General features: G+C 45.1%; 1 protein-coding gene across 1 annotated transcript; it reads left to right on the top strand.

Annotated features, from left to right (window-relative positions):
- The first annotated feature begins 61 nt into the window (after positions 1–61).
- Positions 62–23,556, top strand: zdhhc17 (zDHHC palmitoyltransferase 17). Its single transcript, XM_076722015.1, has 17 exons — positions 62–137; positions 8,841–8,944; positions 10,665–10,787; positions 11,178–11,255; positions 12,473–12,617; positions 12,976–13,040; positions 13,638–13,800; positions 13,930–14,055; positions 15,088–15,230; positions 15,891–15,991; positions 20,710–20,834; positions 21,495–21,557; positions 21,647–21,740; positions 22,525–22,608; positions 22,687–22,844; positions 23,018–23,112; positions 23,212–23,556. Exons 1-17 carry the CDS (start codon positions 75–77, stop codon positions 23,348–23,350), a joined length of 1,869 nt encoding a protein of 622 aa, XP_076578130.1. The 5' UTR covers positions 62–74; the 3' UTR covers positions 23,351–23,556.
- The last annotated feature ends 2,728 nt before the right edge of the window (positions 23,557–26,284 follow it).

A 26,284-nucleotide genomic window follows, 5' to 3' on the forward strand; every position in this document is an offset into this window, starting at 1 on the left:
TCCTCCTCCTCTGTTTGTTTCCCCCCTACATAGCCTCTTGTTTCCCATAATGCTCAGCGAACTTCACCACCAAGATGGCTGACGCTATGGAGGAATATGAGAAAGAAGCTGGCTGCGTCCCTATTCTCCATCCCGAGGTACGGTCCTTGGACTTCACGCCGTCGCGCATACATATGAACATAGACAAAACATGTTACAGCTGCCTGTGTGTGGGTGGCTGTGTGATTTTGCCGTGCTTATTGGGAAACTCCGATGCCCCCTGCATAACCACCGGTGGGGGGTGGCAGGTAGCTAACGATGCTAAAGGTGCTAACGCTAGCCCCCCTCCTCCTGCTGCATAGCAAGTAAACGCTGGGCAGATGTTCCTGTTAATGTTAACGTTAAGCTAGGTGGTGCTTTCCCTGATGGTATCGCCTTACAGCTAGTAAACAAGATTGGTAGCTGGGTGTATAGGTCTGTTATGGAAAAGGTAACGTTAGTGCCTAATCCTTACAGTATTACGACGTTAGCTTTGGAGCTAAACTGGTAACGTTAGAGCTGGCTGCTTTAGCTGCGATGATGTAAATCGGGGTCAAGTGTATATGAGCATATTGAGCTGTGGTGTCCAGTCGGCCGTCATAGGAAGTTAATGTTAACAGCCGTGAATGTGGAAATAATCCACTTTCATCTTGAGAACCGTAAGCGTTTGTTAATATGAAATTTTGGAGTCACCCTCAGCTAGCTAGCCTGCAGCGGTGCCACTATGTTGGGGCTGTCAGAAACGTTACCTGTCAGTTTCTCGTTTAAGTTAGCATTCATCGTTTCTGCATCAGGATAAACAAATGGCTTGCTTAAATGAACGCACAAAAGACAACGTGTAAATTTGTCCAATAATGACGAAAGAAGAAAAGATACTGTGGCTGAAAAGGATTCATTTCAACATTTTTAACTAATCACACAAGCTAACATGGCAGGAACGTAATGTTATTTGTTTCATGTCCTTCTCATCGCCTCGTTAGCTTGATGTTGTAAAAGCTATTTCACCCCAAGTTACCCATCTTTATTATTTTTACTTCACTGGATACAGTAGCTACCACAATCACAACCTAAACTATTTTATATGAGGGGGTTTTAACGTGACTTCTTCATAAACCAGACTCTGGAAAGTCACCTCTTTCTTTATTCTGCAGTCTGTGCAGACAGTACTGTACCTGACTACATAGCGCTTATACACCAATAACTCCTGGTTTGTTAGGTTTTGCATATTGAACAAAGCCTGGTTATCAGTTACTATGATCTGTGTTTGCCAGGTATCATTAGGAAGAGTTCAGTATGATACATACAGTAGTTTTCCTTCATCGTGGTTGGCTTTCTTTTCTCTCAGTCTTGTTTTGGTTGTAGGTTTATAGTCAGCAGTCTGGGAGGTTAATTCACCTGAAGGCTTGTTCGGTAACTGTTAATCCTGGCAGTCCATACTTCAAATGAGTCATTTTTTAAATGTCCAGTCAGTTTGTACATGCAGCCTCATGATTTAATGTACATCGTGAAAATAAGTTGAAAAGGATATGGGGATTTATAATCTGGTTTTGGCTGTTGTAAGGTGAAGGTGTCTTGAAAATGTATCAGCCATTTTGGCCGGTGAGCCAAAATGTTAATGCACTGAGTGTGATGGTCCTGTTCATACATTTAACTCATATGGACCTGCAGTAGTCATGTCGCTGCACCTTGAGCAGTCAAATTGCGACGTTGGCTCCGAGGCCATACACAGGCTCATAATAGGAAAATATGGTTGAATGGCTCATTTCTGAACGCATACACTGTCTATTAATCCTCTGTTTTTGTGAGTTTTGTTTTTTGCACAAGGAAAGGAAACCCAGACAAAGGTAGAGTGTAGATTTGTGATGTTACCCCGTTTTCCTCCTCTTGTTTCTTTTTGACAAACCTTCTCTACCGTAGATGCTTCAGTGAAATTTAATACCACTTTACAACTGAAACAGTTGGGTTATACCCACATAAGCTGATCTGACTCAGTCAACATATGTCACCTAGTGCTCTTCCCAAACTAGGCTGAATGCGGGTCCAACTTTGGCTCTGGTTAACTAATGTCTCTGTAAAGAATGATCATTTGATTTAGTGTTATTATTGACATACAAATGCAATTTAAGTATAATAAGTGATGATGTGAAGGGAATTGAAACATATGTGTATTTGGTACTTATGTGGTAATTTTATGCATTGGAAAATTGTGACAGCAGTCTCATGACCTGGGCAAACGCTAGTTGAATATGCATAACATGCTTAGCGGACCCCTGTCACATGTGCAGCTTCTATATGAAAGCTGTACGACTCGGAGGATTTACTTCAGGCCAGCCAAGCAGACATGAGCAAGGCTTTACGCGTCAAGGTTTGCAGTGTGTTCTGAAGACCAAAAACACACATATTTAAGTCATTTTACAAAACAGCTTTTCTGAAATGGAAATTAAGATCTGAGTATGGTAAGGTAATTTGTCTGTTTGTGTTGTTCCTGTTACACATGCGCCTGGTCCTGTGTACATTTGCAGTCAAAGGGCATTGTTTTTTATCTGTGTTGTAGATAAAATGCTTCCTCTCTGTGGCACACAACATGCAGCGGGAGACTGACAATCATCTTGCTGTTAGTTCTTGATTACTGCTGAAGATCTTTCCTCTGTAACACTTGGGAAATATCAGATTGGGGTGGGGGGAGGGGATCTCCTGGTTAGCGGAAATGTAATTACCTTCTGTTCTTTGGTCCTTTGATACAGTGAATTGTTAGTGATTCCCTTCTTTCTGTCTTTGTCTGGATATCGCTGCTTGACCTGACTGGGAAGTCTGAAGGACCTTCGACCAACTTTGCTAGGTCGTCTTGTCAGTTATGATTCAGCGTTGGAGGCTGAGCCAGGGATTGACCCTGCATACAGTTATAAAGATACAAAAACACTGCATGCAAAGGTGGCTGGTTATTATCAGATGAAGTTTAATGCACCGCCAATGTCACGGCATGATGGAGCTGATAAACTTGAATTATGCATTGGAGAAATACCATATAACATTATGTTGACTTTATATGCAAGACCAAAGGAGTACTTCGACTCTGTCCAAAGATTATTTTTAGCCAGACTTGCAAGAGGTAAACTGTCTACCATGAGTGTAGAGGTGCCACAGCCTCCAGCGTCTTGAAATCATTGCACAGGAGCCTCCTTTTGGCAGCACACCTAGCTACCACAGTGAAGGAATACGTCTAACGGTACCTGCTTCATCATAAATTTACTTTGTTTTTCTCTATGTCTATACAGGCTTGGCATAAAGTTGGTCCGCTTTACAGCAGGGTGTTGCTGGAAATCTGGGTCATCTCATAGATTGTAGTGAGAGCAGAGTGAGGCTGAATGTCTGAGGCACCTGAATTAGAGCATCGGAAGTTTGGTTGCACACTCAGAAGGGCCATGTACCTTTTTTCACTTTGAACCAGTTCAACATGTCAAATGCAAACATTTCCTCTCGAGAAATGTACGGGATAAATGTCCCCAGGTTCCAGTCTCATTTGAAAATGCAAATGAGTGTTCCTGCATGAAAGGCGCCTAAAGGTGGGGGGACATGCTCAGCCGCTTTCCATACTTCACGTGTAGCGCAAAGTGGAAAACATGCATTCTGTTAAAAAGTGGCCCTCTCTGCTTCCTTCTGATCCATGGATGTAACTGTGCCTTGAATATTGAATTAGCTGCTTGAAATGGCTCTCATATCAGATCAAATCTGATTGTGAGCTATGGCCACAGCCAGCAAGAGGAAGAACACAATAACAGTAAAAAACTAGTCTCAGCTAAGTGGCCTTTGGAGATGCAGTGCAAAGGCAGTTCAGTTTGGTTTTATTTTCTGTATTCCTGGTATAAACCAATAAACATGCATTTTTAGAAATGGTGCTGTCTGACATTTTTAGCTCAAGGCATGTGACATCCACCCCCACCCCCCCAGGAGATGTGACCATATGTCCCACTGACCAGCTCCATTGACAAAAGCCAAGCCTGCTGCTTCACTGAACAGATGAAGTTCCAACCTAAAATCAATGGTTAGCGTAAATTAGACAACAAGTTCAATTGACAGTATCATCGCTGCTGCCTGCTTAGTTGTTGAATGCAACACCAGTATACAGGTATGTAATTAAGAGGGGAAAAATGCACGGACTGCAATTATCACTACAGTTACAAATGCCACCATCAGCCTTTTAGATGGCTGAAGGGAGTGAAGAGCGGGCTGCCGTGACTGGAAAGGGGTCAAAGGTTATCTCCACGGAAGGTTGAGATGGAGAAAGTGATTTAACATCTGCTATCTGAGGGTTTAGCGACAGGCCCTCTTCCTCTTGTCCCTGGACTGATGGGGATGGATTTTCCCATTCAATGAATTGCGAGCACTTTGCCTCAATTGAATATCCAGATGAAGGGTGAGGCTTTGAGTTCCACATTTTTCCTTGGCTTCTGTTTCTCAGTCTGTTGTAAGGGAAAAAAAAAAAAAGCTCAGCACAGTCACGATAAGTGAGCAGCTCTCACCTGCCCCCTCTTTTCTCTGGCAGCTACACCAGTCTGAATAGCACACGGGGTAGTTGAAACAGATCGTATGGATTTGTAAATGACCAAAACTTGGCAGCGAAATGTACAAACGCCTCCCGGCAGCTTTGACACTTTAAAAATACAGAAATAAAAATATGAGACGGTAACCTTCATATCCCCTCTGTCACGTCCTCCTTCATCCTCCTCGGCAGTCTGATTTACTCTCTAAATAAAATCCCTCCTCTGCTGGTCTTAGCTTCTGTTTTTCTTATTCGTCCCTTTCATCATAGTAAAATCGCAGCAACATTGATACTTTTTCTCCGTACTACTGATGATTTGTAATGCTTGGGGTCTCGGAATTAAAAGCTTATTCTGCCGTTATAGTAAATGCATAAGCTTTGGATAAAAGCGCCAGAAAATGTGGGGGGATGGATACAGTGGTATGTAAAAGTTGGTTATTGTGAATAATTAAGTGAGTAATGATTTCCACATGACATAAAATTAAAGATGATGCTTTTCTTTAACATTTCAAGTGAGTTCGCTTTTTTATTTCCATCTTTTCCCACTTTTAAAATAGCAAAAAATGGTAAAGGGCTTGAAGCAAAAGTTTGGGCCCCCTGCATGGTCAGTGCTCAGTAACACCCCCTTTGGCAAGTATCACAGCTTAGAAAGGTTTTTTGTAGTCAGCTTCAAGTCTTTCAGGGCTTGTTTGTGGGATTTTCGCCAGTTTTTCCCTCTCTAAGGGCTTCAAGTTCTGGGGATTCTTGGACCATCTTGCATGCACTGATCTTTTGAGGCCTATCCACAGATTTTCTATGATGTTTAGATCCCGGACTGTGACTGTGAAGACCTCTGTAAAACCTTTAGCTTATACTGCTTGAGGCTGTCTAATATGGATTTTGAGGTGTGTTTAGTCATCCTCCTCTCATTTGCGGCTTTTTTTTTTTTTTTTTTTTAATAGACGATGTGATGTTGAAATTCAGCGGTCCACAGGACTTGTTTCCAAAATGCATCCGGCTTGTTTAGATGTTTCTTTTGTAAATGTCTGGTGCTGATTTTTATGGTGAGGATGCAGTAAAGGTGCTCCTCTGATGACTCTTCCATGAAGCTTATACTTGTCCAGGTGCTGCTGCACACCACTCTGGAATCTGCTAAATCTTCTTCAAGGTCTTTTGCAGTCAAGTGGGGCTTTGATTTGCCTTTCTAGCAATCCAGTGAGCAGTTCTCTCAAAAGGTTTTCTTGGTCTTTCAGATCTCAGCTTGACCTCCACTCTTCCTGCCAACGGACATTTTTTAATTACATTAAAAACTGAGGAAACAGCTACCTGGATGCTTTACCGTCTTCTTATAGCCTTCTCTTGCTTTGTGGCCATCAATTATTTTAATCGTCAGAGTGCTACACAGCTGCTTAGAGGAGGCCGCTGCTGCTGATTGTTGGGACAAGGGTTTGAGGAGTCCGACTATTAATAAAGCTCTTAAGTTTGCATCATTTGATCTTTAACTATATGCCTTTTGGAGATCAGTCCAGTTTCTACTCACTTAGCTGTTCACAATAACAGAAATTTTGACCAGGGGTGCCCAGACTTTTGCATGCCACTGTATGTATGACTGGTTTTGTCGGGACGTCATGTGCACATGTTGAGCTTTCATTTGGAGGTGGTTTTTGAGGGCTGACATTATCACATCACATCGCTGCATGTCTATCCAGGCATGGCTTAAAATATTGGTCAGGCGTCTAATGTGGGTGTATGCATTTAAACCCACAAGGAAACCGCATCTCAGTGGAGTGTTGCTTCTGCAATTTCATATAATTTCTTGTGAAAACAGGATATTGTGACACCGCACAATAACTCAGGCAGGACTGTTGAAAAGATAGTGAGAGTTGTATGAATGTATTTAAAGTAATATAGTTCACTGTTTAGCTGCTTATGTTCCTCTGAACAGAAACTGAGTCCTGCTGTGTGTTTAGCTCTGTTAGGTGTGAGCTCTATTAGCTCTTTTAGCTCTAAGTTCTGTTAGCTCTATTAGCTGTTAGCACTGTTAGCCCTATTAGCTTCCTTAGCTGTCGAGCCAAACACACAGCAGGACTCAGCCGCCCGCCAGCTGCTAACAGCTGATACTCTCCTGTCGATTTTGATAAAGATTAGTAGCTCACAATGTGACGCATTAACAGGAAAAAAAAGGGTGTGTGCAACACCCCTCAGTACTGAGCTCACTTTGTCCTTTCAGATTATACCACATCAGAGATGCAGGACTCATCCCAACCAGTCCCACATTGAATGCTTGTATTATTCAGTGTTGTTTTTCAGATTCCAAACATCATAGTTCTCTCTAATAATTAGAGTTTTCTCTCGGTTTGTCTGTCAAGTCGTTAGACCTGGGCTCATAAGAAAGGGCCATTTACACACTTTAACCAACAAACCAACCGAAAAGACAATATTCCAGGAAATGTCATCTCATGTATAACACTCGTTGAAAGAAGCGAGTGTATTGTTTTCCAGCAGGGTTCACAATTCCACAAATATAGCCACCTCTTCTCTTCCGAGTTTGGAAAGATGATCTGTGGAACGTTAACCCGAAGAGCAACGATTAACGTCACTGTCTGATGACACTGTGACTTTCCTTAACTCACTCTCACACATATAACTCAACACTCATAGTCGTGTTAAATTTGTTGATGAACTAGCGACATTTGAGTTTTATGATTTAGCATGTCATGGTTTTAGGGAGTCTCCTTGTAAGCATGGACGTAAAACAATGCAGCTTTCAAACTTTTAAGAAAAGTCAGCTTTTGCAAATGTTTTTTGAGGACGGACGTGCCTTCATCAGGTTTGGTTAGACCTCAAGAAGACAAACTGCAGGCAGCACTGACATGAGACAAGCATTGTTCTTTTGCACAGAAACTCCACAGGGCACCTTTAAGTCTGCTTCTATTGTTGTCTCCACACGCTGTAATGACAGCTGCTGCTGGCAAATTAACTCAGCTGAAGCAAATTTACATGAATTCTGTGTTAACAAGAAAATCAGAAAGATTTTGGATGTTTTTTTTTGGCACATTTACTCCAAATGCCAGTATCTGTACGTTCACACTTGAGCTCTGTATTTTTGATGTTCGTTCTATTCAAGTGTCACAGTAAGTCATGGCCGTGTGACAAAATAGCTAAATGGAATTCAGCCATCGTTAGTTTCATTATTTACACCTGTGCCTTCTCTACTGTGAAAGAAACCTAAGCAAGCCGACTACTTAGCAGCGACTTTCCTGTGACTGACTGGTTTTAAAAAATCAATTTCATCACTTTATTTGATTCTGTTGTTGTTGTCTCGCTTGCTGCAATCATATCCTGTGTAATACAATGTAGACCACAAATCCAGGCCTGCGGTTTAATTGAAAATAATCACAGTAAGCACAGAAAAAATGACAATTCGATCATTTCCTAAAACTCCAGCCCGAGCGACGCATTTTCCGTCTTAGTGCAAAACAGAATCTGCCCCTGTTAGTTTTTTCTCATGCACCCTCGCCATCTTGTTTCTCCACCACCATTCCCCACGGTGGCAGAAATGCTGGTTCAGCACTTCCCTCTGGCTCTTTAGGGAAGCCCAAGCTAAACTGAGAGGCAAGATGGTACAGCTCTCTGTCTCTGTGGCTCTCTCACCGCAGGCTACCCAGCAGCTCTGTGCAAACCTGCCATGTCCCGGGTCCCCCCCAGAGGCTGCCTCGTTATTCCTCATTGTTCTATGCGTGTGAGCAACAGCACAGCTTTGAATAGTCTTAGTAAATAAACTTATATTCAGTTACTCTGCAACAGTAAATTCAAAGTTACTTAACACAACAGAAGCGTCAGCTCTCATTCACAAAGTCGAGAGTCAGCATGCAGTGAGGGTGTTCTGCGTTTACCAGACGCAGCCGATGTGTCCGGGTGATCCTGAGGCTAATTGTTGTTTCCTTGGTGTTTCTATGGACGCTAATTGAACGCGAGTAGCACAGCCGCCACATCTGTGTGACAGATTAGATCCTCAGCAGCAACAGAGCTCGACAGGCCCGTCGTCGTCCTGCGGCCTTTATTTTCCCCGTTGAGATAGATCAAGTATTTTTTTTTTTTTTGTAGTTCTGTTACACCTTTCCGCACACGGCACAGCAGTGCTAACCAGACGGAAACAAACCAGCAGTCCCCACAGCCCCACCATCCAGTTCATGTTCACACGTTCCAACATATTGCTGATGATCCAGCACAGCAGCACAACCTACAAACGACTAACTCATCTCTGTCTTTCTGTCTCTTGTTCTCCCTCCTTCTCTTTCAGGAAATCAAACCCCAGAGTCATTACAACCATGGCTACAGCGAGAACGTTAGCCGTAAAAACCATGTGGATGACTACAGCACCTGGGACATTGTCAAAGCCACACAGTGAGTGGACGATGCGTGCGTATGTGTGTTGTCGTCTCACGCCGACATCACGATAAGCTTTGGGCTCGGGTCAGTCAACCTCAAGAATAGTGACAACAAAGAACTACGCATTTAGAGCTTTTCTGGTGGAGCAGCATGTCCGCCCGCTGAGCCAGCCCCGTTAATCAGCACGAGTGACACGTGAATTTTAAGTCCTTAATTATAAATCAGTTTGCTGTCTCTTCTCCATTAATCTGACACCCCACATCTCCGTTCTCCATATGCCTGCTCACCAGAACTTTGCATTTGCGCTCCACAAGAGCCGTTAACGTTATGGATATTATTTGGATTGTAATACTAAAGCCAAGATGATGTTAAGCAGAGCATGATGCTGTGGTGATAGCGCACACACACATCATCTCTGACGTACAGTAGCTTGCAGATAGTCTGTGGAGTTTTTCTTTGACACCGCCTTATCTGCACTGTAAGCGTATCTGTCATTTTCATCAATGCGGGTGTTTATTTGCACTTCCCGTCTGTTTTTTTTTTTTTTTTGAGAACACGCATGTTGTAAAGGCGAGGTTGATGCCCAATAAAAAGGCACCAAATTATAATATTTATCTACATTTACCAGCCTAGGCAGAGCACAGTGTGACAGCCACATGCACATACACACACACACACACACGCACACACGCCTCTTTTGCACCAGGTTTGCTGAAAGCTGGAGCGATAGCATCAGCCCACATTTCCCATCATGCCATGCTGAGTAGTTTAAGTTTGCTGTTTTACATTCCAAAGTGCAGATGTTTTCTTTTCGTCAGTATTTGTAATGTGTCTGCTCAGAACATGCTGGTTTATGTTGGTGTTTGTCATGTTTGTGCTGGTTTGTAGTTTCTCATTCTGCCACCTACCACCAGGCAAAAATCCATTCTCAAATGTATTTATTTAATCTCGGAATTTCCTTTTTCCAGAAAACCAAAAATATGTGTTAACTGCATGCAAAATTAATCCGAGCACACAAGGCCAAATTGTCTTGCGGTCGGTTGCTGACAGGCAGTGCAGCATTTAAAGGGATATTTTTCCAGCTCGGTGTTCACTCCACATAAAAACAGCCAGGCTACTTTACGTCATCACCTCCAGCAAACTTCACATAGACCCACGAGGGCAAGAAGCATAACCGATCTGTTTTAACCAAATATCAATGCCAGGCCTCGTAACACGAGGGTGGGGGTCTATTAATGGAGCCCTCGTCATAACTGGAGGGGGGCAGCATGTTTACTTGTTCATTTATGTGTTTTTGAGTTATCAAGATACCACAAATATCAAATCTGGATCTACTACCACCATATTTTCTGCTGTGGTTTCCTGATTCAGCACATGCCAAAGAAGAAATTCACACAAATTATGAGAGAATGTCGGTGACGGGAGGAGGAGAAATGTGGAAATGTCTTCCCGATAAGACAACAGAAGCTTTGTCTGGGATGTTGTTATATTTGACAGCAGCAGATTTATGTCGCTTTAATTTGAGGTCAGGAATATCCGCTTTAAGACAGCCGGTGCCAAGTTCTGCCACAGTGTGGGTGTCTTGTTTGGTTCGGAGTATCTGTTTATCAGTTTTTATGTGTGTGTACATTTTGTCAGTTTGTCTCAGTTTTGTGTATTTAACCCCGTTTATCTGTGTTTGCCCGTGTGTTTGTGTGTGAGGAGACGCTAATCTCTCCCCACCCCTCTTCCTCAGGTACGGCATCTTCGAGCGCTGCAGGGAGTTGGTGGAGGCGGGCTTCGATGTTCGGCAGCCAGACAAAGAAAACGTAACACTCCTCCACTGGGCCGCCATCAACAACAGGATAGACTTGGTCAAGTGAGTGATGTTTTGTGTGAAGTTGGTGGTGACAGTCGCAGAGAGCTTAGAGGCTTGAGCTTGTGGTTGGATGGTCATGAGTCTGAATGCCAGGACTGGCTGGAAATATGCAATACTGGTCAGTTCCCAGGTGTGACTTTGACATACAAAGCAAAAGATCACAGGAGAGAGAGAGAAAGAGCTCAAAATGACTGAGGTGGTAATGTTTTTGGCTTGGTGCTGCACGCTGTATGCAGCTCGTATGGGCGTCATGTGTTGACAAGAACAGTCAGTCTATTGTCGTTTATACCAGTTATACAGCCTCCACCTAGATCAGATGAACAGAAAGAGGTCAGATTCATGCGTGATGCAGGATAAAGTATCACCTGATGATTGTGTGTGTTTGTGCAGGTACTACATATCAAAGGGAGCCATAGTGGACCAACTGGGAGGAGACCTCAACTCCACGCCTCTGCACTGGGCCACCAGGTAACACACAGATAGCATATCTTCCATTTGGTGGACATATTTAATCCACCAAGCCTTTATTTATTTTTATTTTGAATATGATTCATGGCTTGAAAATGAAATGTTTCTTTTCATTCCTTCAGATTGCTTCTTTCTTCTTGTTCCCAGTAAATTTCAGTTAAAGTAAAGTTAATCAAACATAGTGTGCCAGAGGAGATCAGGCCAGCTTCCTCACTGTCTCTCTAAATCACTCCGACAAGCACACATTTCTGAAGTTATCCCACCATCGTCTCTTTTATTGCTGTTTTAATATTCACTGCTCGTCAACGCTGCGAGTTTACGACGAGTTCCTCCATGTCAGCTTGATTGTTTGAAAGTATTCTGTTTCCTTCTTCCTCTTTGTAATGATCACTCAGTCAGGCTGTAACTGGTGAGAAAGTACAGGTCACATGACATCCACCTCCCTCTCCCAAAAGCAGACAGGGGGCCACGACGCGCTATTGTCCTGAATTATTGATAGGTTTGACACACAGGCAACCGCGCCATCGCTGGTACACAGACACTCAGGAGTCCTGTGTCACCCTCTGCCTCCCCCCACCCCACCTCCAACCGGCTAATGACCTTTAAAAGCCCCCAGCCTCCTCTGTCTGCATGACCTCAGCCATGCTGGAGCTGAGTGTTGGGTGTTAATGGCTTTGTCTGCTCAGGTTTACACACAGCAAATAACTGTCCCACGTCTGTGCAGTGAAAGTGATCGTTGCATGTCTCACTAAGGCAATGAAATAAAACTAAAACAGTTTGGATGTCATTTTAAATCTTCATTGTCCTGTGGGGGGGGGAGTTTACCTTGCAGACAGGCTTAGTAATGCAAATAGATTTTGAAAACTCAATATACTGCATGCAATAAAAGCATGCAACAAATTACCTGCCAGACCACGGAGACAAATATCAAATGATAAGAGCACTCAGGGAATCAGTCTCTCAGTGTCGTCTCAGAATATGAGGATCCATCATTTCATGTGCAAATGTAGCAGTTTAATATCAGTGAGAGTAAATGAGACCCTGATCTTTGGACTGTTGAGCTTAGCCTTGGCCTGAAAGACGGGGGTCACTCCCTCCTGCATGTCACTGGCTATTTTCACCTAACTACAAAACGTTCTGCAGCCCAACCGGCTCAGTAAAGCTCAGAAGAAACAGAGCATCTAAGACGTCTTTGTTATGTGTTTATCTTCTCCCAGACAAGGACACCTATCCATGGTGGTGCAGCTCATGAAATATGGCGCGGACCCGTCTTTGATCGACGGCGAGGGCTGCAGCTGCGTTCATCTGGCCGCCCAGTTCGGCCACACCTCCATCGTGGCCTACCTTATCGCCAAAGGACAGGTGGGAAACGGCAACAGGGCAGCTTATTCGTCAGGGAGAGAAAGTAATCTTACAGTGCATAAAATAGCAAATGCGCTCATCTGATAGATCTTTAGCACGATTGCTGTGGTCCACTGGGATATTTGAAAACAGATGTGGTAATTGCTAAAATAAGAACTAAACCTCTTGCGTTGATTTATCATCTCGTTCCTGTTTGTGTCTGTGTCATTTGGGGTTTGTCAGCCACTGGAGTGTGTGTTTTGCAAGCGGTTGGTACCAGTGCCCTCCACCAGGGGGAGCCCTGCTGCTTCTATTTGCCACCTCTCACTTCTCCCTCAGCTCCCCTCAGTTTGTTTATTGCATCTTTCCTCTCTATCAGGATGTGGACATGATGGATCAGAACGGCATGACTCCTCTGATGTGGGCGGCGTACAGGACACACAGGTGTGCACACAATATGCTCGTGCCGCTACAGCGTTGCGATGAGTCGCTGTTCAGCCTTAATCTGCCTTGACAAGAAATCTGAATGACTGTCTGCAAAAAGTTTGAAATACTGGCACTGTGCAGAAGTGCACTAATACACATGAACAAGCTTGAGCACGTTTGTTCTGACTGCAGCCACACACACACACATCATTAGCCACAAAAAAACAGATGTTGTAGCATGATGAAGAAAGGGGTAATGAGTACGAAGAAGCAGAAGATTAAGGCTGATTGGAATTGAGAGGTTTCTCTTGGCATCGATGGTGTTCTAGCAGTTCAAACGTGATCCTGTTTCAAGCAAGAAACACCAAAAATATCTGATTCCAGCTTCTCAGATCTGTGGATTTTTTTGTGTTGCATGATACATTATAATAAACTGAATCAAACAAGACATTTGAGGATGCCACCTTTGCTTGTGGGAAATTCTAAAAGCCGTTTTGCATTGTTTTATGATATTTTATAGATCAGATAATCCACAATTACAATATAGTCACCCTCTTCCTCGTGACAAGCCTGTTTGCCAGGTGGGTGTCTGACTTTACTGTTCCTCTGTGACAGTGTGGATCCCACCCGGCTGCTACTGACCTTCAACGTGTCCGTCAACCTGGGCGACAAATATCACAAGAACACAGCGCTGCACTGGGCCGTGCTGGCCGGCAACACCACTGTCATCAGCCTGCTGCTGGACGCCAACGCTAACGTTGACGCGCAGAACATCAAGGTAGTGCCCTCAGCTTCACCCACTGTCGTGTGAACAAATGAGACTGCTGCTAAGAATGGCGGAAGTGTAGCTTTCACGGGTTTTTGCGAGGGCAAAATGAGCACAGATTGGTCTTCTGTTGTTTTTAAGGGCGAAACCCCGCTAGATCTTGCCAAGCAAAGGAAGAACGTTTGGATGATCAATCACTTACAGGAAGCGCGACAGGCCAAAGGCTACGACAGCCCGTCCTACCTGAAGAGACTGAAGATGGACAAGGTACACACACACACACACACACACCATCAACTACATTGCATTATACATCAAAAAACAAAGGGCAGGCAGATAGAGAGTAGAAAATTCTGCTGCTCGAATTTGAAACATTGGACAGAAACAGCTAATTCTTACATTAGAACCACATGCAACCATCTAATCTTTGCTGTAAAGACACACACACACAGACACACACCTTTTGTCTCAGTTCAGACATGCTCAGACCAGCGTGCCCAGGCTGAACCTTTCACCTGAAAGCAGTCAGTTTGTCAGCTGTTTACGACTTTTACTACTTTTCAAGTCAGACAGTGTGACAGGAAGGAGACGGCTGGTAAGTGATGGATTATGTTTGCCATCACAACTGCCAGAAAATACAGAAACAAACTACATTTTAAAGCCTCCGGTGGGTGATGATTCATATGTTTCCTTATAGTAAATACCAATATATCAGCCACAGCCAGAACTGAGTGACATCTAACGTCAGTGGTGTGTCGTTTCCCGCTCTGGTAGAAGATGTGTGAACTCCTCAGTGTGTTTGTTTCTGTGTTGATTTTGTTGAAATGTGAAGGCCGTGCATGCATCAGATTTGTATTGTCGCTGTGTAAAACTGTTTTAACCCCTAAATGTGTTGTTCTCTTTCCACTCGTCTGCTGGGATATTATTAGTTAATTAAGGTAAATCTTAGAGAGAGTAGACAGCAAGTTTGCATACAAATAGACTACTAGAGCTTTTTGAATGTGACGCTGTGTTTCATCTGATAAATAGATTGTAGACTATCGCTCGAGTCACGCTGAGGTGTGAGGTTTGTCTGAGCTTTAGTCCCGATCCCCAGTGTCAGACCCAGTGATGTCATGAGCCATTTGTGGAATTCAAAAGCTGAACTTTTTGCATCTTTAGCTGTGATTTGTCTCATAACCGCTCTGATATTCAAAACAAACCGCCGTCTGCACTCTCACTTCAAACACGAACCTTTTCCTCTCTCCCCTGATTTGCCATCTGTATCCATCTGTCTCCTTCCTCCCCTCCCTGCTGCAGGAGTTCAGGCAGAAGGTGATGCTGGGAACACCCTTCGTGGTCATCTGGCTGGTCGGCTTCATCGCCGACCTGGACATCGACTCCTGGCTGATCAAGGGCCTCATGTATGCCGGCGTCTGGGTCGCTGTGCAGTTCCTCTCCAAGTACGTCTCATGACCAATAAACTATACGTGCACATATTCTTCCAGGCAGACACGCGTATAATTTCCACCATTCCACAACATGCAGTGGCAAATACTCACACACACACACATTGTATCCCCTGCTAAACCCCCCATTACCACTGCCATCTGGTCCTGCTGGTATAGTTTGCTACAGCACCACTGCTAGTTCCGTGACTACAATAACACATTACCCAGTGTGTTAGCTTTACATTTACTGCCATTCTTGGAATACCTACTTGTTGAGCACCGCTGCAGGGTGCCTTGAGGTCACGGTTTGGTTTATTTGTCCGCTGTCTGACTGCAGGATTCAGATCAAAGACTCAGGTTCGCTTTTGTCCATATGTGCTACAGTGAGCAGGTTTCACATCTGCAGCAAGAATGCCTTGATGTATTGAACGCCTAAATTATGAGCAGTGTTTGTGGAGGGAGGGGAAAAATTTCACCAAAACTATTAAAATAAGACCCAAGTTGTAATAAATTTGAATCTTTAACACCTTTCATAGTAACAGTGTTATTGCCACACTATGTCAAGTGTGATGAGGGGATGCAAAAAACAAACTAAAAAAAGCAAAATGGCAGATTAGACTTGCAGACACACAGCTGATGACCCTTCCCCTCCTCTGTCCTCTCGCTCTGCAGGGCTTTCTTTGACCACTCCATGCACAGTGCTCTCCCTCTGGGAATCTACCTGGCCACCAAGTTCTGGATGTACACCACCTGGTTCTACTGGTTCTGGAACGATATCCTTTTCTTTCCCCGACATCGTCAGTTTTCACTGTGCAGGACACGTGATGGTGAAGTCAGCAGCCGATTAGCGTCACACAGAATCTGGTATTAGACCAGTCAGAAACACTTTGCAAACAACACTTTCCAGTTTAAACCGTCAATAATTGTTTTCCTAATTGCGATGTTGGCAAATGCTGCACTCGTTGCATTAGTCGATTCTTCAGTCTCATACAAAGGGAGAAGTTAAGATTCAGTGTTTTGCTTGGAGACACTTCTCCTCTAAATCCCAAATAATGATGAGGATTTCCCTGAACAATGACTGTTGACCCATTTCCCTACATTAACACTAGGCTGGGAGTCAAGTTGTAGTTTGGTCCTTTTGTAGCTCTTTCCAGCCACTCCGGGTGATAGATGGCCTCTTCTCTCCACCTGTTTAAGTCTTTTTCACCCACAATCCACTTGTGTGTGAAGCATGTCAGAGCTCAGAGACCTGGCACACTGCTAACTGGAAAAAAAGACATGAATTCAGAGCATTGCAGTTGTGTAACATGCTGGTTGAAATGGGATATTTATGCTCACGCAACACAAGCCAAAAGCCTTTATGAATTAAGCAGGTTTGTAAATTTGGCAAACGTGGTCTCCAAGAAGGGAGGATCTCAATAAAACATGGACTTGTTAAATAGCTTTTTACTGCTTTCCGCTGCCTGTGATATGTATTATTTAAAGATTGCCAGGAAAATGAGCTTGTGTGGAGAGGGTGGAGCATCAGTGAGATAAAGTTACAGACCAGGTTTTAGTGGATGAGAGGAGCAGAATGAGGAGAGGTTAATGTAAAGAGCAGGAGGAGGTGGTGGAAGACATGAAGTGCCACGAGCACAGGGTCTCACTGTGATGGATGTTTAGCTAAAGATGTATAAATGTGCATGCTGCTTCCTTTTTTTTTTGGTGTCTGTCGCTGTGCTAGCATGGAGTTTAGTGTGCAGCAGCCGCTGGGTGGAACCCAGTGAAGCGACTCCAAAGAGTTTCTGTTGGCCTCAGTGCCGCTGCTCTCGCGTTTTTTTTTTTGTTTTTTTTGTTTTTTTTGTTCAGGGAAGAATTGCCAGTCTGTTCGGAGGCTGCTAATTGCAGGAGGTGAGAGGGGAGTTCTTGTTTGTGAAAGGCATTTAATTTTACGGCTCATTGCTCCACTAATGGGAAGGGAGAGGAAGATGTCTTTGACCTCGGCTTAATGAAAAAGGAACCTGCGCTCTCACATCTTTTCGGGTATTTAAAAATGCCGTTCTGAGCAAGTTGCTCCTTTCGCTGCTGGCAGGTTCTTTCTTGTGTGATGTTTGCTTACAAAAAACAAGTTCTTTCAGGCTTCCCTTTTACCCTGCAGCTATCAAGGTTGTCATTAAGCCTTTGTATCTGCCATAAATCCGTCTCCAGTCTTGCTGTCTTTCGCCTGCCTGTTTGGGTTAGAGACATGCTGTTTCATGTTCCTGGCTGCACAGAGGGTCGCTTCTCTCTGCGTCTCCCTGTCTCAGGTGGATTGTTTGCTCTTGTCAAGTTCACTGCTTGCAGACAAATTAGTACTTTTTAATCACATCTGTTTTTGCAGATCAAGTGATTTGCATGTCAGGAGCAGGGTGGGACTGAATGACTTGGTGCTTGTTGTTCGACCATCCAACAAGCAGTTAGTTTGAAACATACTGATGCCTTTGACCTCCTCTTATGTCCCGCTTTGTATTCTTGGGTCTGTGGTGTCCAGGCAGGCATCAGTTTACTCTCTCTGACCCCTCAGAGCATGCTTACGTAAACTGTGGACTGGGGCCCGACAGCGGGTTCCTGGAGCTCCACATTTTGTACGCGTTTGCAGTTAAAGTCAACATTTATTGAACTTGGATTTGAAGACGAGAGTATAAACCTTTCATTTGTGTCACAGGCTGAAAGATTCCAACATCTGGTTTAAAGTGTCCTGGCCTGATTATCAAACGTGGAAGAAGACCTTTTCCATTTCACTCTCACTGCCGCTGGGTGAGCTTCTAATAGAATTACTTACAGTAAACAAGAAGAGCGAGAAATTTGAGAGCGGAGACCGTTTTGATTCTGACGTTCCACTCTTCGCTCAGTTCGGCGGTGTCGTTATGCAGCCCAGCATTGTGCAAAACCTTTGTTCCGCCCTCCAGGTTAAAGCATTTTCTCCTCCAGTTCTGACCCATTTTCAGTCATTGTGAGCTCATTATCCTCCTCAGACCTGTCTTTGAAAACAGATCAGATGAGCAGGGTGGAGCTCTGTGGCCGTACTTTTCTCTTTCCCAGACTCGGATCAGATTTTCCTCAGTAGACTTTGCTCATGAATGCATTTCCAGCAGGTGAACGTCTGGAAATCACAGAAAAAGGACGGAATGAAAATTCAAAAGAGCTCTGCGCCGATTTCAAGATCCCTTTTTTCAGCTCAAAAACTTCACCGTCTTGAATTCAGCCTGGAGTTTTGCTCAGCACTGATACAGAATTCATTCCACCTCTTCCAGACAGCACATCACTGATAAATCCGTCTCCAGCTCTCTTGCTCGGCCCCGGCTGTCGGCTGCTGGGGAAACCTTGTCAAACACATCTCACCCCTCAGCCTTTCAAAAGATAAACGCACGCTTACGGGGAGATGATGACCATCTCTCCCCGAGGAGGCATTGAAGGCCATTTGTCTGACGAGCTGCATTGATCACTGGCACCAGCCCCTGCAGCTCCAGTGGTCACTGATGTAGTGGACCAGTAAGGTGCTCTGGGGAGTGTTTCAATAATCATTTTCAGGAGGATAATGTCAGCACCCAGTTCTTTATGGAGGTACTTAGGAAGATCAATGGCTTCATGTGGTTTTTAGAGACTTGTAGAGGCCTCTCTTGCTCTGTCTGTGTAGGGAAGGGCTTATCAGTGAAGTCATAACTGTTGCTGGAGGCATGACCATGAAAGCTGTCGACTGTTCCTCACCAACAAAGAAAAGTTGTCGGGGCATGTGATGTCAGTGCTTCCGGCGTTAGAGGCTGATGACTTCTTTCCCAAGTGCTTCAGACGGTTTCCCTGTCGTCTGTTTTGTGGTGGTTTGGTGGGACCTTTCGTGGCTGGTGTTCACATCAAGCGTGTTCTGCCACTAGAGATCCCAGAGTTGAGTTTGAATTCGAGCGTGCTGTATAAACTGAAAACGTATGCCTTGTTCAGCAGAGGAGGAGAAACTCATCTGTGCGAGGTTAGTCCATTTTTGATGGTCGTGTTGATCAGTCGCTCGTTCCAAACTGAAATACCGACTATTGGATGGATTGCTATAAAATTTGATCCAGACTTATATCGTCAAGCACCGGTGAGTTCAGTGCCCAAGTGCGTCTTCACAGAGCCGCTATCATGGCTGCAGTCTTGGTTCCTTCTGAGTGCATTAGACACGATTTCTCACATTGTGAAGAGCTGTGAGCTTCAGGGAGCTTCCTTCCTTCCTTCCTTCCTTCCTTGGACAGGAGCAACTAAAGACTGGGAAAGATGTGGAATGCTCCAAAAACACCTGTTTGGATCATTCCACAGGTGAACAGGTTGATTGGTAACAGGTGATAGTGTAACGATTTGATATGACAGCTTCAGTTTCTCCACAGTGACGATTCTGTTTTTGCAGTTTCAGTCACACATGAGCTCATCGTGTTGTGGCTTTCACTGTCTTGGCCTCTCGCTGTCACTTGGCCGGTTTCCCGTGGGATTCTGCTGACTCACGCACACCTGCATGACTGACTCTGCTAGTAATCAGTTGCGTCTTCGCGGAGCCAGTCCACAGCTTAATGTGGATGTATTCCTGGAAGGAAGTCCAGATGAGACCGAGCTGCTGTCTGCGTCACAGTCTGCTGTTGGTACAGATACTACGAATGTGACTCAGATTGATGGATTTGTAAAAACACGAAAAGCTTGGACGATGATTTGTTTTTAAAATGACGTGACACATACTTGTTACCTTTAGACAGAGGGTGAAGATCTGGTATCGGCCTGTGGCTGGTACTCTTCAACTGGGACAGATGGGATTGGGGGGGTCACTGACAGTTGTCCTACTCATTGGTTTAGGTTTGAGGATGTGTTGTCATACCTGTGATTTAAGCACTTTGCATGTTTCTCTATGACTCTGAAGCTGAAAGTTTTGACAGTCACACTCTGTCCTGTGCTGGAGCTGCCAGTGTCTCAGGAGGTGATTTAACATGACAAGCATCGTCTTGTGGGAATCAGTGCTAATGTTAGCAAGCCAGGTGAACTAAATGTATGCAAATGAGGCTTTATCTTTATTTGAAAAACGGGGAAAAAAAACTTACAGTTTGAAGTGTTATGGATAATTGCAATAGAATTCAGTTTGCGCTGAACCGCCAACAGTGACTCCGTCAGGCACATTACGTTATGATTTAAGCTGATGAGCCAGACATTATCCTGACTTAAACACACATCCTGCACTGCAGCTTAAAGGCGGATATTCCTGCAGTCAGTCAGTCTGTAGATGGTGTGCATTTTGGCAAATCGGCACCATTAAAAAGTACGCCGAATTAGCTATTAGCTGTTCCTGTCCCCCGTGGATGCACAGATGACGATCACTGCATTATTTGGATACTGAAGAAAAACAGGAAAACAGGAAGAAAAAGGACATGATGGCGGTGAAAAGCCACCGGCTGACAGTCCCGTCTTTAAAAGAGACAGGAAAGAGTCAGAAAAAGCATCTTCCTTAACCTCGCTGCACATCTCCCCTTTGCCACTGTCCATGTGCCCTTCCTGATCAACACCCTGGCTCTGTTCTACAACTTTGGCAAATCCTGGAAGTCTGACCCGGGAATTATCAAAGCATCAGAGGAGCAGAAGAAAAAGGTAAAGTTACAGCACAATGTCGGGCTGTTTTCTTGTATTTCACGTGTGTTTGCGTGTTTGTTTTGGTGTAACGTGGGTATTTTTCCCCACGTATTCTGACAACAGTCCAGTTCACAGCAGAGACTCTCGGTGGCTGATCCTCTGGCCTGCTGCCCACAGTCGGCATCCCTCCGCTCGACCTCTCTGTCCCTCATTATTACCCTCTGATGGAGGACAACAGAGGCCCTGTGAATGATGAAGAGCTAAATTTACCCCGCATTGTTAGCCCAACAGAGGACACGCCACTGTTTAAAGTGGTCAGCCGCCTCAGACCAAAGGCTTCAGAGCCTTCCTTTCCTTACAGAGTCCCCTTCCACCTTTTCCTCTGATGTCGCTGGGCATTCAAGATTTTGCCTGAAACGCTGAAAACAAACTGAGAGAATGAAACTGTAAATACCGCCGTAGCTGTTGTCCCAGTCGAGCGTGAATCAGCCGAGCTTCCAGTGTGAGCGTTCAGCTGGAACTCCCAGCCTCAGCTCGTACGCTGTCAGTAGGTCTTTTGTTGCCGTGCCAAATAGACCTTGGCGAGATGAATTTCTCAGTCGTTAGTTCATTTTTTCTGCTGCGCCTCCTGTGTGCTTTTATGAAATCGTGCCTTTGTTTCCCGTTTCCTTCCTCCAGACAATTGTGGAGCTGGCAGAGACGGGCAGCCTGGATCTGAGCATATTCTGCAGTACCTGCTTGGTAAATTCTTGCTCAAGAAATGGATGACGCGCAGGATATTAGCTGTAATAAGACCACTTTTAATGCTTATGTCTCTGTGTTCTCACCAGATACGGAAGCCCATCAGGTCCAAGCACTGCGCCGTGTGCAACCGCTGCATCGCCAAGTTCGACCACCACTGTCCCTGGGTGGGGAACTGCGTCGGTATGTCAGCCACACCGCAGATTTGTGAGGATGTCAACAACACACGCGCTCCCACACAGAGTCGTGGCTTTTTGTTCTGACGGCCCTGCTCTGCATTTATTCGAGTCGCGGTTCCCATCAGAAAAAACATGTGGAGGACATCTGAGTCAGCTGGGGGGGGGGCTTTAATGAACACTGTTGAGTCAATGATCCAGTGTAGGCCTTTAGGTTCGTTATGGCGTCTGTGAAGCGGAGGGGAGGGGGGAGGGAGCGCTGGGAGCTCGTAGCACGTCCAGGTTGAAAGCAGGTGGTCAGGAAGAAGACTTAAAAGTGTGGAAAGTGTCTGAACAAACAACAAGCTCTGCCGCTTTACCACTGGGACCAGGAGCCTGGAAAAAGACTGAGAAAGGTCTTCAGAAGTTTTAAAATATCATGAACACAATGGTGATCTTTTAGAAGGGGGGGGGGCCATAGGTTTCCTTCCTCGTTCAACAATTTAACTGACCGCCGACCGTCTGATAGGTGGTCAGTGTAGCTGAAGAGATGTGCGTCTTTTTAAAAAATATTTCAGCTCCAGGTGTAACTCGGCCGCACGTGTCTTTTTTTAGCCATGCTAGCAGTGTCTGTGAATGCATCCTCCCCTCGTGAGAAAACGCCGGCGTGCTCACATGCCGAGGCACGATGGCGAGCTTGGTAAACGTTCGATCCAGCTCCCTTTCATCTCGCCTCCCCTTCACCTGTCAGCAGCAGCCAAAGCGGCAAACTCAGGTGAAGAGAATGAGACCTGTTTGTTTCTCCTCTGCAGGAAGTGGCAACCACCGCTACTTCATGGGTTACCTGTTCTTCCTGCTCTGCATGATCTGCTGGATGATGTACGGCTGCATTTCCTGTGAGTAGCCAGACCTCTTGGTAATGTCTCGCCCCCGTTGCTCGTTCTGCCCCTTCACTCTTCTCCCTTTGCCCTCAGACTGGAGAATCCACTGTGCCACCACGTACGCCAAGGACGGCTTCTGGCTCTACCTGACCCAGATCGCCTCCTGCTCCCCCTGGATGTTCTGGATGTTCCTCAACAGCGTCTTCCACTTCATGTGGGTGGCGGTGCTCATCATGTGTCAGCTCTACCAGGTCTGGCTTCACCTTTGATTCAGCACCTTTAAAGATGAAAGCATTAGTGATGACGAGGACGTGCAGTTGAGCTTTTCATCTGTGGGCTTAGATCCTTGTACCCTGAGCTTAGAGATAATCTGTTTGAATTTTTCTGTGAAATGCGTTCGGCTGACCTCTCTCACCTCTCTTAGATCGCAGCTTTGGGAATCACCACCAACGAGAGGATGAACGCTCGGAGATACAAGCACTTTAAAGTCACAGCCACGTCCATCGAAAGCCCCTTCAAGTAAGCCATCCTCTTATTTGTTCACTTTCTTTGTTAAATTTGATGGTCAGTCTGTAGACTGTGACGCACTCACGCTCCTTCCTCTCTCTCTCTCTCCAGCCACGGCTGCTTCAGAAACCTCATAGATTTCTTCGAGATCCGCTGCTGCGGCCTGATCCGGCCCGTGACGGTGGACTGGACCACGCAGTACACAATAGAATACGACCAGACGTCTGGCTCGGGCTACCAGCTGGTGTAGAGGAGGAGGAGGAGGAGAAGGAAGACGAGCGGGGGGAGGGGAGCAGGGTGGAGGGGGGAGGGAAGGGGGGGGGGGAGTGGAGCGTCGGCAGGTGGAAGGATTGGAAGGATCGCCCGCCCCGTCCCCTCGGCGTTCATATCGGAGCGATGCTGTTCTCGGGAGCGCTTGCTTTTTTTGGACCATCTCTCCCTCACCGATCAATAGACAATGAAAAAAAAAAAAATCAGCCAGGACTAGCATGCTGTTATGGGGAAACACCACACCAACACCCCGCCCTCTCCCTCCGCCCCCCACCACCACCTTTACTACTATTACTACTACTACTACTACTACTATTCTACATCAGACTTCATTACTGTACCTCCACTGCTATCAAACCCCCCCCCTCCCCCCTCCTCCACCTCGTCTCTTCTCCCGAGCCCATTGGACGGTGCGTTGCTGCCAGGCACGAATGGAGAGGAGAGAGGCCGACGGACGCGAGGAATTTCAAAATAAAAGCTCTTCTGTTTGTACCGGAGACGTGACGCTGCAGAGACAGCAGCGCCGTAACGTGGCAGTATCGTTCTTTCCCCCTCCCCACTTTAAACCCTTATTTATGGTGTCCCTGTTGATGTGCCCTGTATGTATTTTTAAATTCTTTGATTGGTTCAGGAACTCGTCTGTTCCTGCGATAATGAACTGTGGTGGCCATGGAAGCTTTAAGGAAAGCTTTTTTTTTTTTCTTTTGTTTGTTTGTTTTTTTAAAAAAAACATGCATTTGATTCCAAGTATGATAGAGATAAGGGAATGTCTTTGTAAGGTCTTGATTTTGCACCGTGATGAATTTTCGAGTTGAGCTGATGAGGATTTGCCAATAGTTGAGCTTATCAGAGGAGGAAGTGATGGAGCCGCTGGAGGAGTCCGACTTCTCAAGCTGCATCCACTGAAGACGAAATTTTAGGAGATATCAGAGTTTTTTTGGGGGGGGGCGATTGTCGTGCAGTATTACGTGCATGAATTGGGACTCCTCCAGCGCTCCAGCACTGTAGACGTGACAGAAAATATCCTACAGACAATGTGATACAGGTATATTTATTTTAAAACTATTTATAGATAAAGTAACTATGTTCTAGCGCCATCATTTTTTTTTTTTTTTTTTACGTTTCACATCATTTTAGCCGAGTAGGTTTTTATGAGAAAAAGTGACGAAGCGAGCACGTGCAGCTGTTTGAGCGCAGAGCGAGGACGCAGCGGAAGGCTTGACGAGTTTACACAGAAGGTGTCATTCCGTGTTCGTTTTTTTTTTTTTTTTCTCCTCAGAAAGCTGTAAAGTCTTATTTGTTTTTGTCGTTTGTCTGCCTACAACATTGCACTGATCGTCGTTTTTTTTTTTTTTTTTTGTTGGCCGTTACTGAACACAAAGGGCCCAGCGGCGCCGCTTCACACCGACGCTCCCGTTGTTTACAGAGAGGAGGAGGAGGAGGAGGAGGAGGAGGGGCCCGTCAGACATGGCCGACTCCCCATCATTTCCTGTCTGGACCCCCCCCCCCCCCTTCCCGCGTGCAGTCGGCTCCACAGCAGCAGCAGGATGGACTGAAGTGTAAAGAATGTGCATCTGTACATAAACAATATCTTTCTCTGTAACTTTTTTTTTTTTTTCTGTCAGTGTTAGTCGAAGGTGCTCCTGGAACTTTTTTTTTTTTTAATTTGTTTTTTGAGTTTGGGGGATTTCTTCCGACCAAATGGAAAGAAGTGACTGTACTCCAAGTGTATGACTGTAGCTTTTTGTGATGTCCGACACTGCTGTCTATAGGCATTTTAACCCCTGATTACCCTAACACCCCCCCCCCCCCCCCCCCAAGAAACTCCACTGCATGTACGATGCTTGGGACAGCTGGGCTCTCGCCGTCCCCCATCGACCTGACCCCATCGTCATCACCACGGTGACAGCCCGGCAAGCCACGTGTCTGTATATAGTGAATGTTAAGTATTTGCAAGTACTTTTCTGCATTATGTTCATTTGTCTGTTTTTTTTTTTTTTTTTTTTTTTTTTAAATTCGTTTCTTTCTCAAATCCAGTATGTTTAGTGGAAGTTTTCTTTCAGGTTGCCGGATTTCCAGTCGGGCCCTCCTGTGCAAGTGTGTAATATATTTGAATGTTCCATGCTTGTGGACTCTGTAGTTTTGTTTTGTTTTGTTTTTTTTTTAATTTCTGTCATATACCGCTGGGTTTGTTATACCACTGGATGTACAAATTGTAAAGCAAAGACACTAGAGAACTAAGGCAGACGCCAACTTTTTTTGTTTTTGTTTTCTAAAAGCTGAAATGTGATCATGCAATAGTTTTAAGGATAGAGGGAGGTTATATTCCATTAAGGCCTCCCAAAACTTTTGGGCCTCTTGTTTGCATCATCAGAAGGGGACGGTTATGTCGTCATTCCCCATTTCACTCCCCCCCACTCCCCCCCGTCTTGCTCACCAACAACTGATGTCACTTCTGCCCTGCAAAGACAACACGCAGCAGCTACTTTTTGCGCGCTTTAAAGGTCAGAGGTCGTGACTTGGCTGTGGATTTCATATCAGCGCCGGTAACTAACCACTTGTGTTTGCCTTTTAAGTGACAGGAAGTAAAAGTGGGCGAGTGTTGGGTTTTTTTTTGGGGGGGGGGGGCAGAGTTCAGCACCCCCCAGCTCATCCAGGACATGAATTCAAAGCCATTTCAGTCCTCACTAGTTCTTCCAGCAGCCTAACGAGTGTCTGTTCCGTCGCCCCCTCTCACCGCACCATGTGGGATAATAAGATAAAAACAAAAAAAAGATAAAGCACATAATCATTTCCAGTGCCTCTCTGCCCACCTTCAGACATCACTGTAACTCCGCTTCAGATGTAAACATACGGGCATGGTTCAGTTTTAATGGCTTTAATAATAAAATACAGTCAAATGTGAACATGCGGT

Source organism: Chaetodon auriga, chromosome 22, assembly GCF_051107435.1.
Source record: "Chaetodon auriga isolate fChaAug3 chromosome 22, fChaAug3.hap1, whole genome shotgun sequence".
Lineage (NCBI taxonomy): Eukaryota > Metazoa > Chordata > Actinopteri > Chaetodontiformes > Chaetodontidae > Chaetodon > Chaetodon auriga.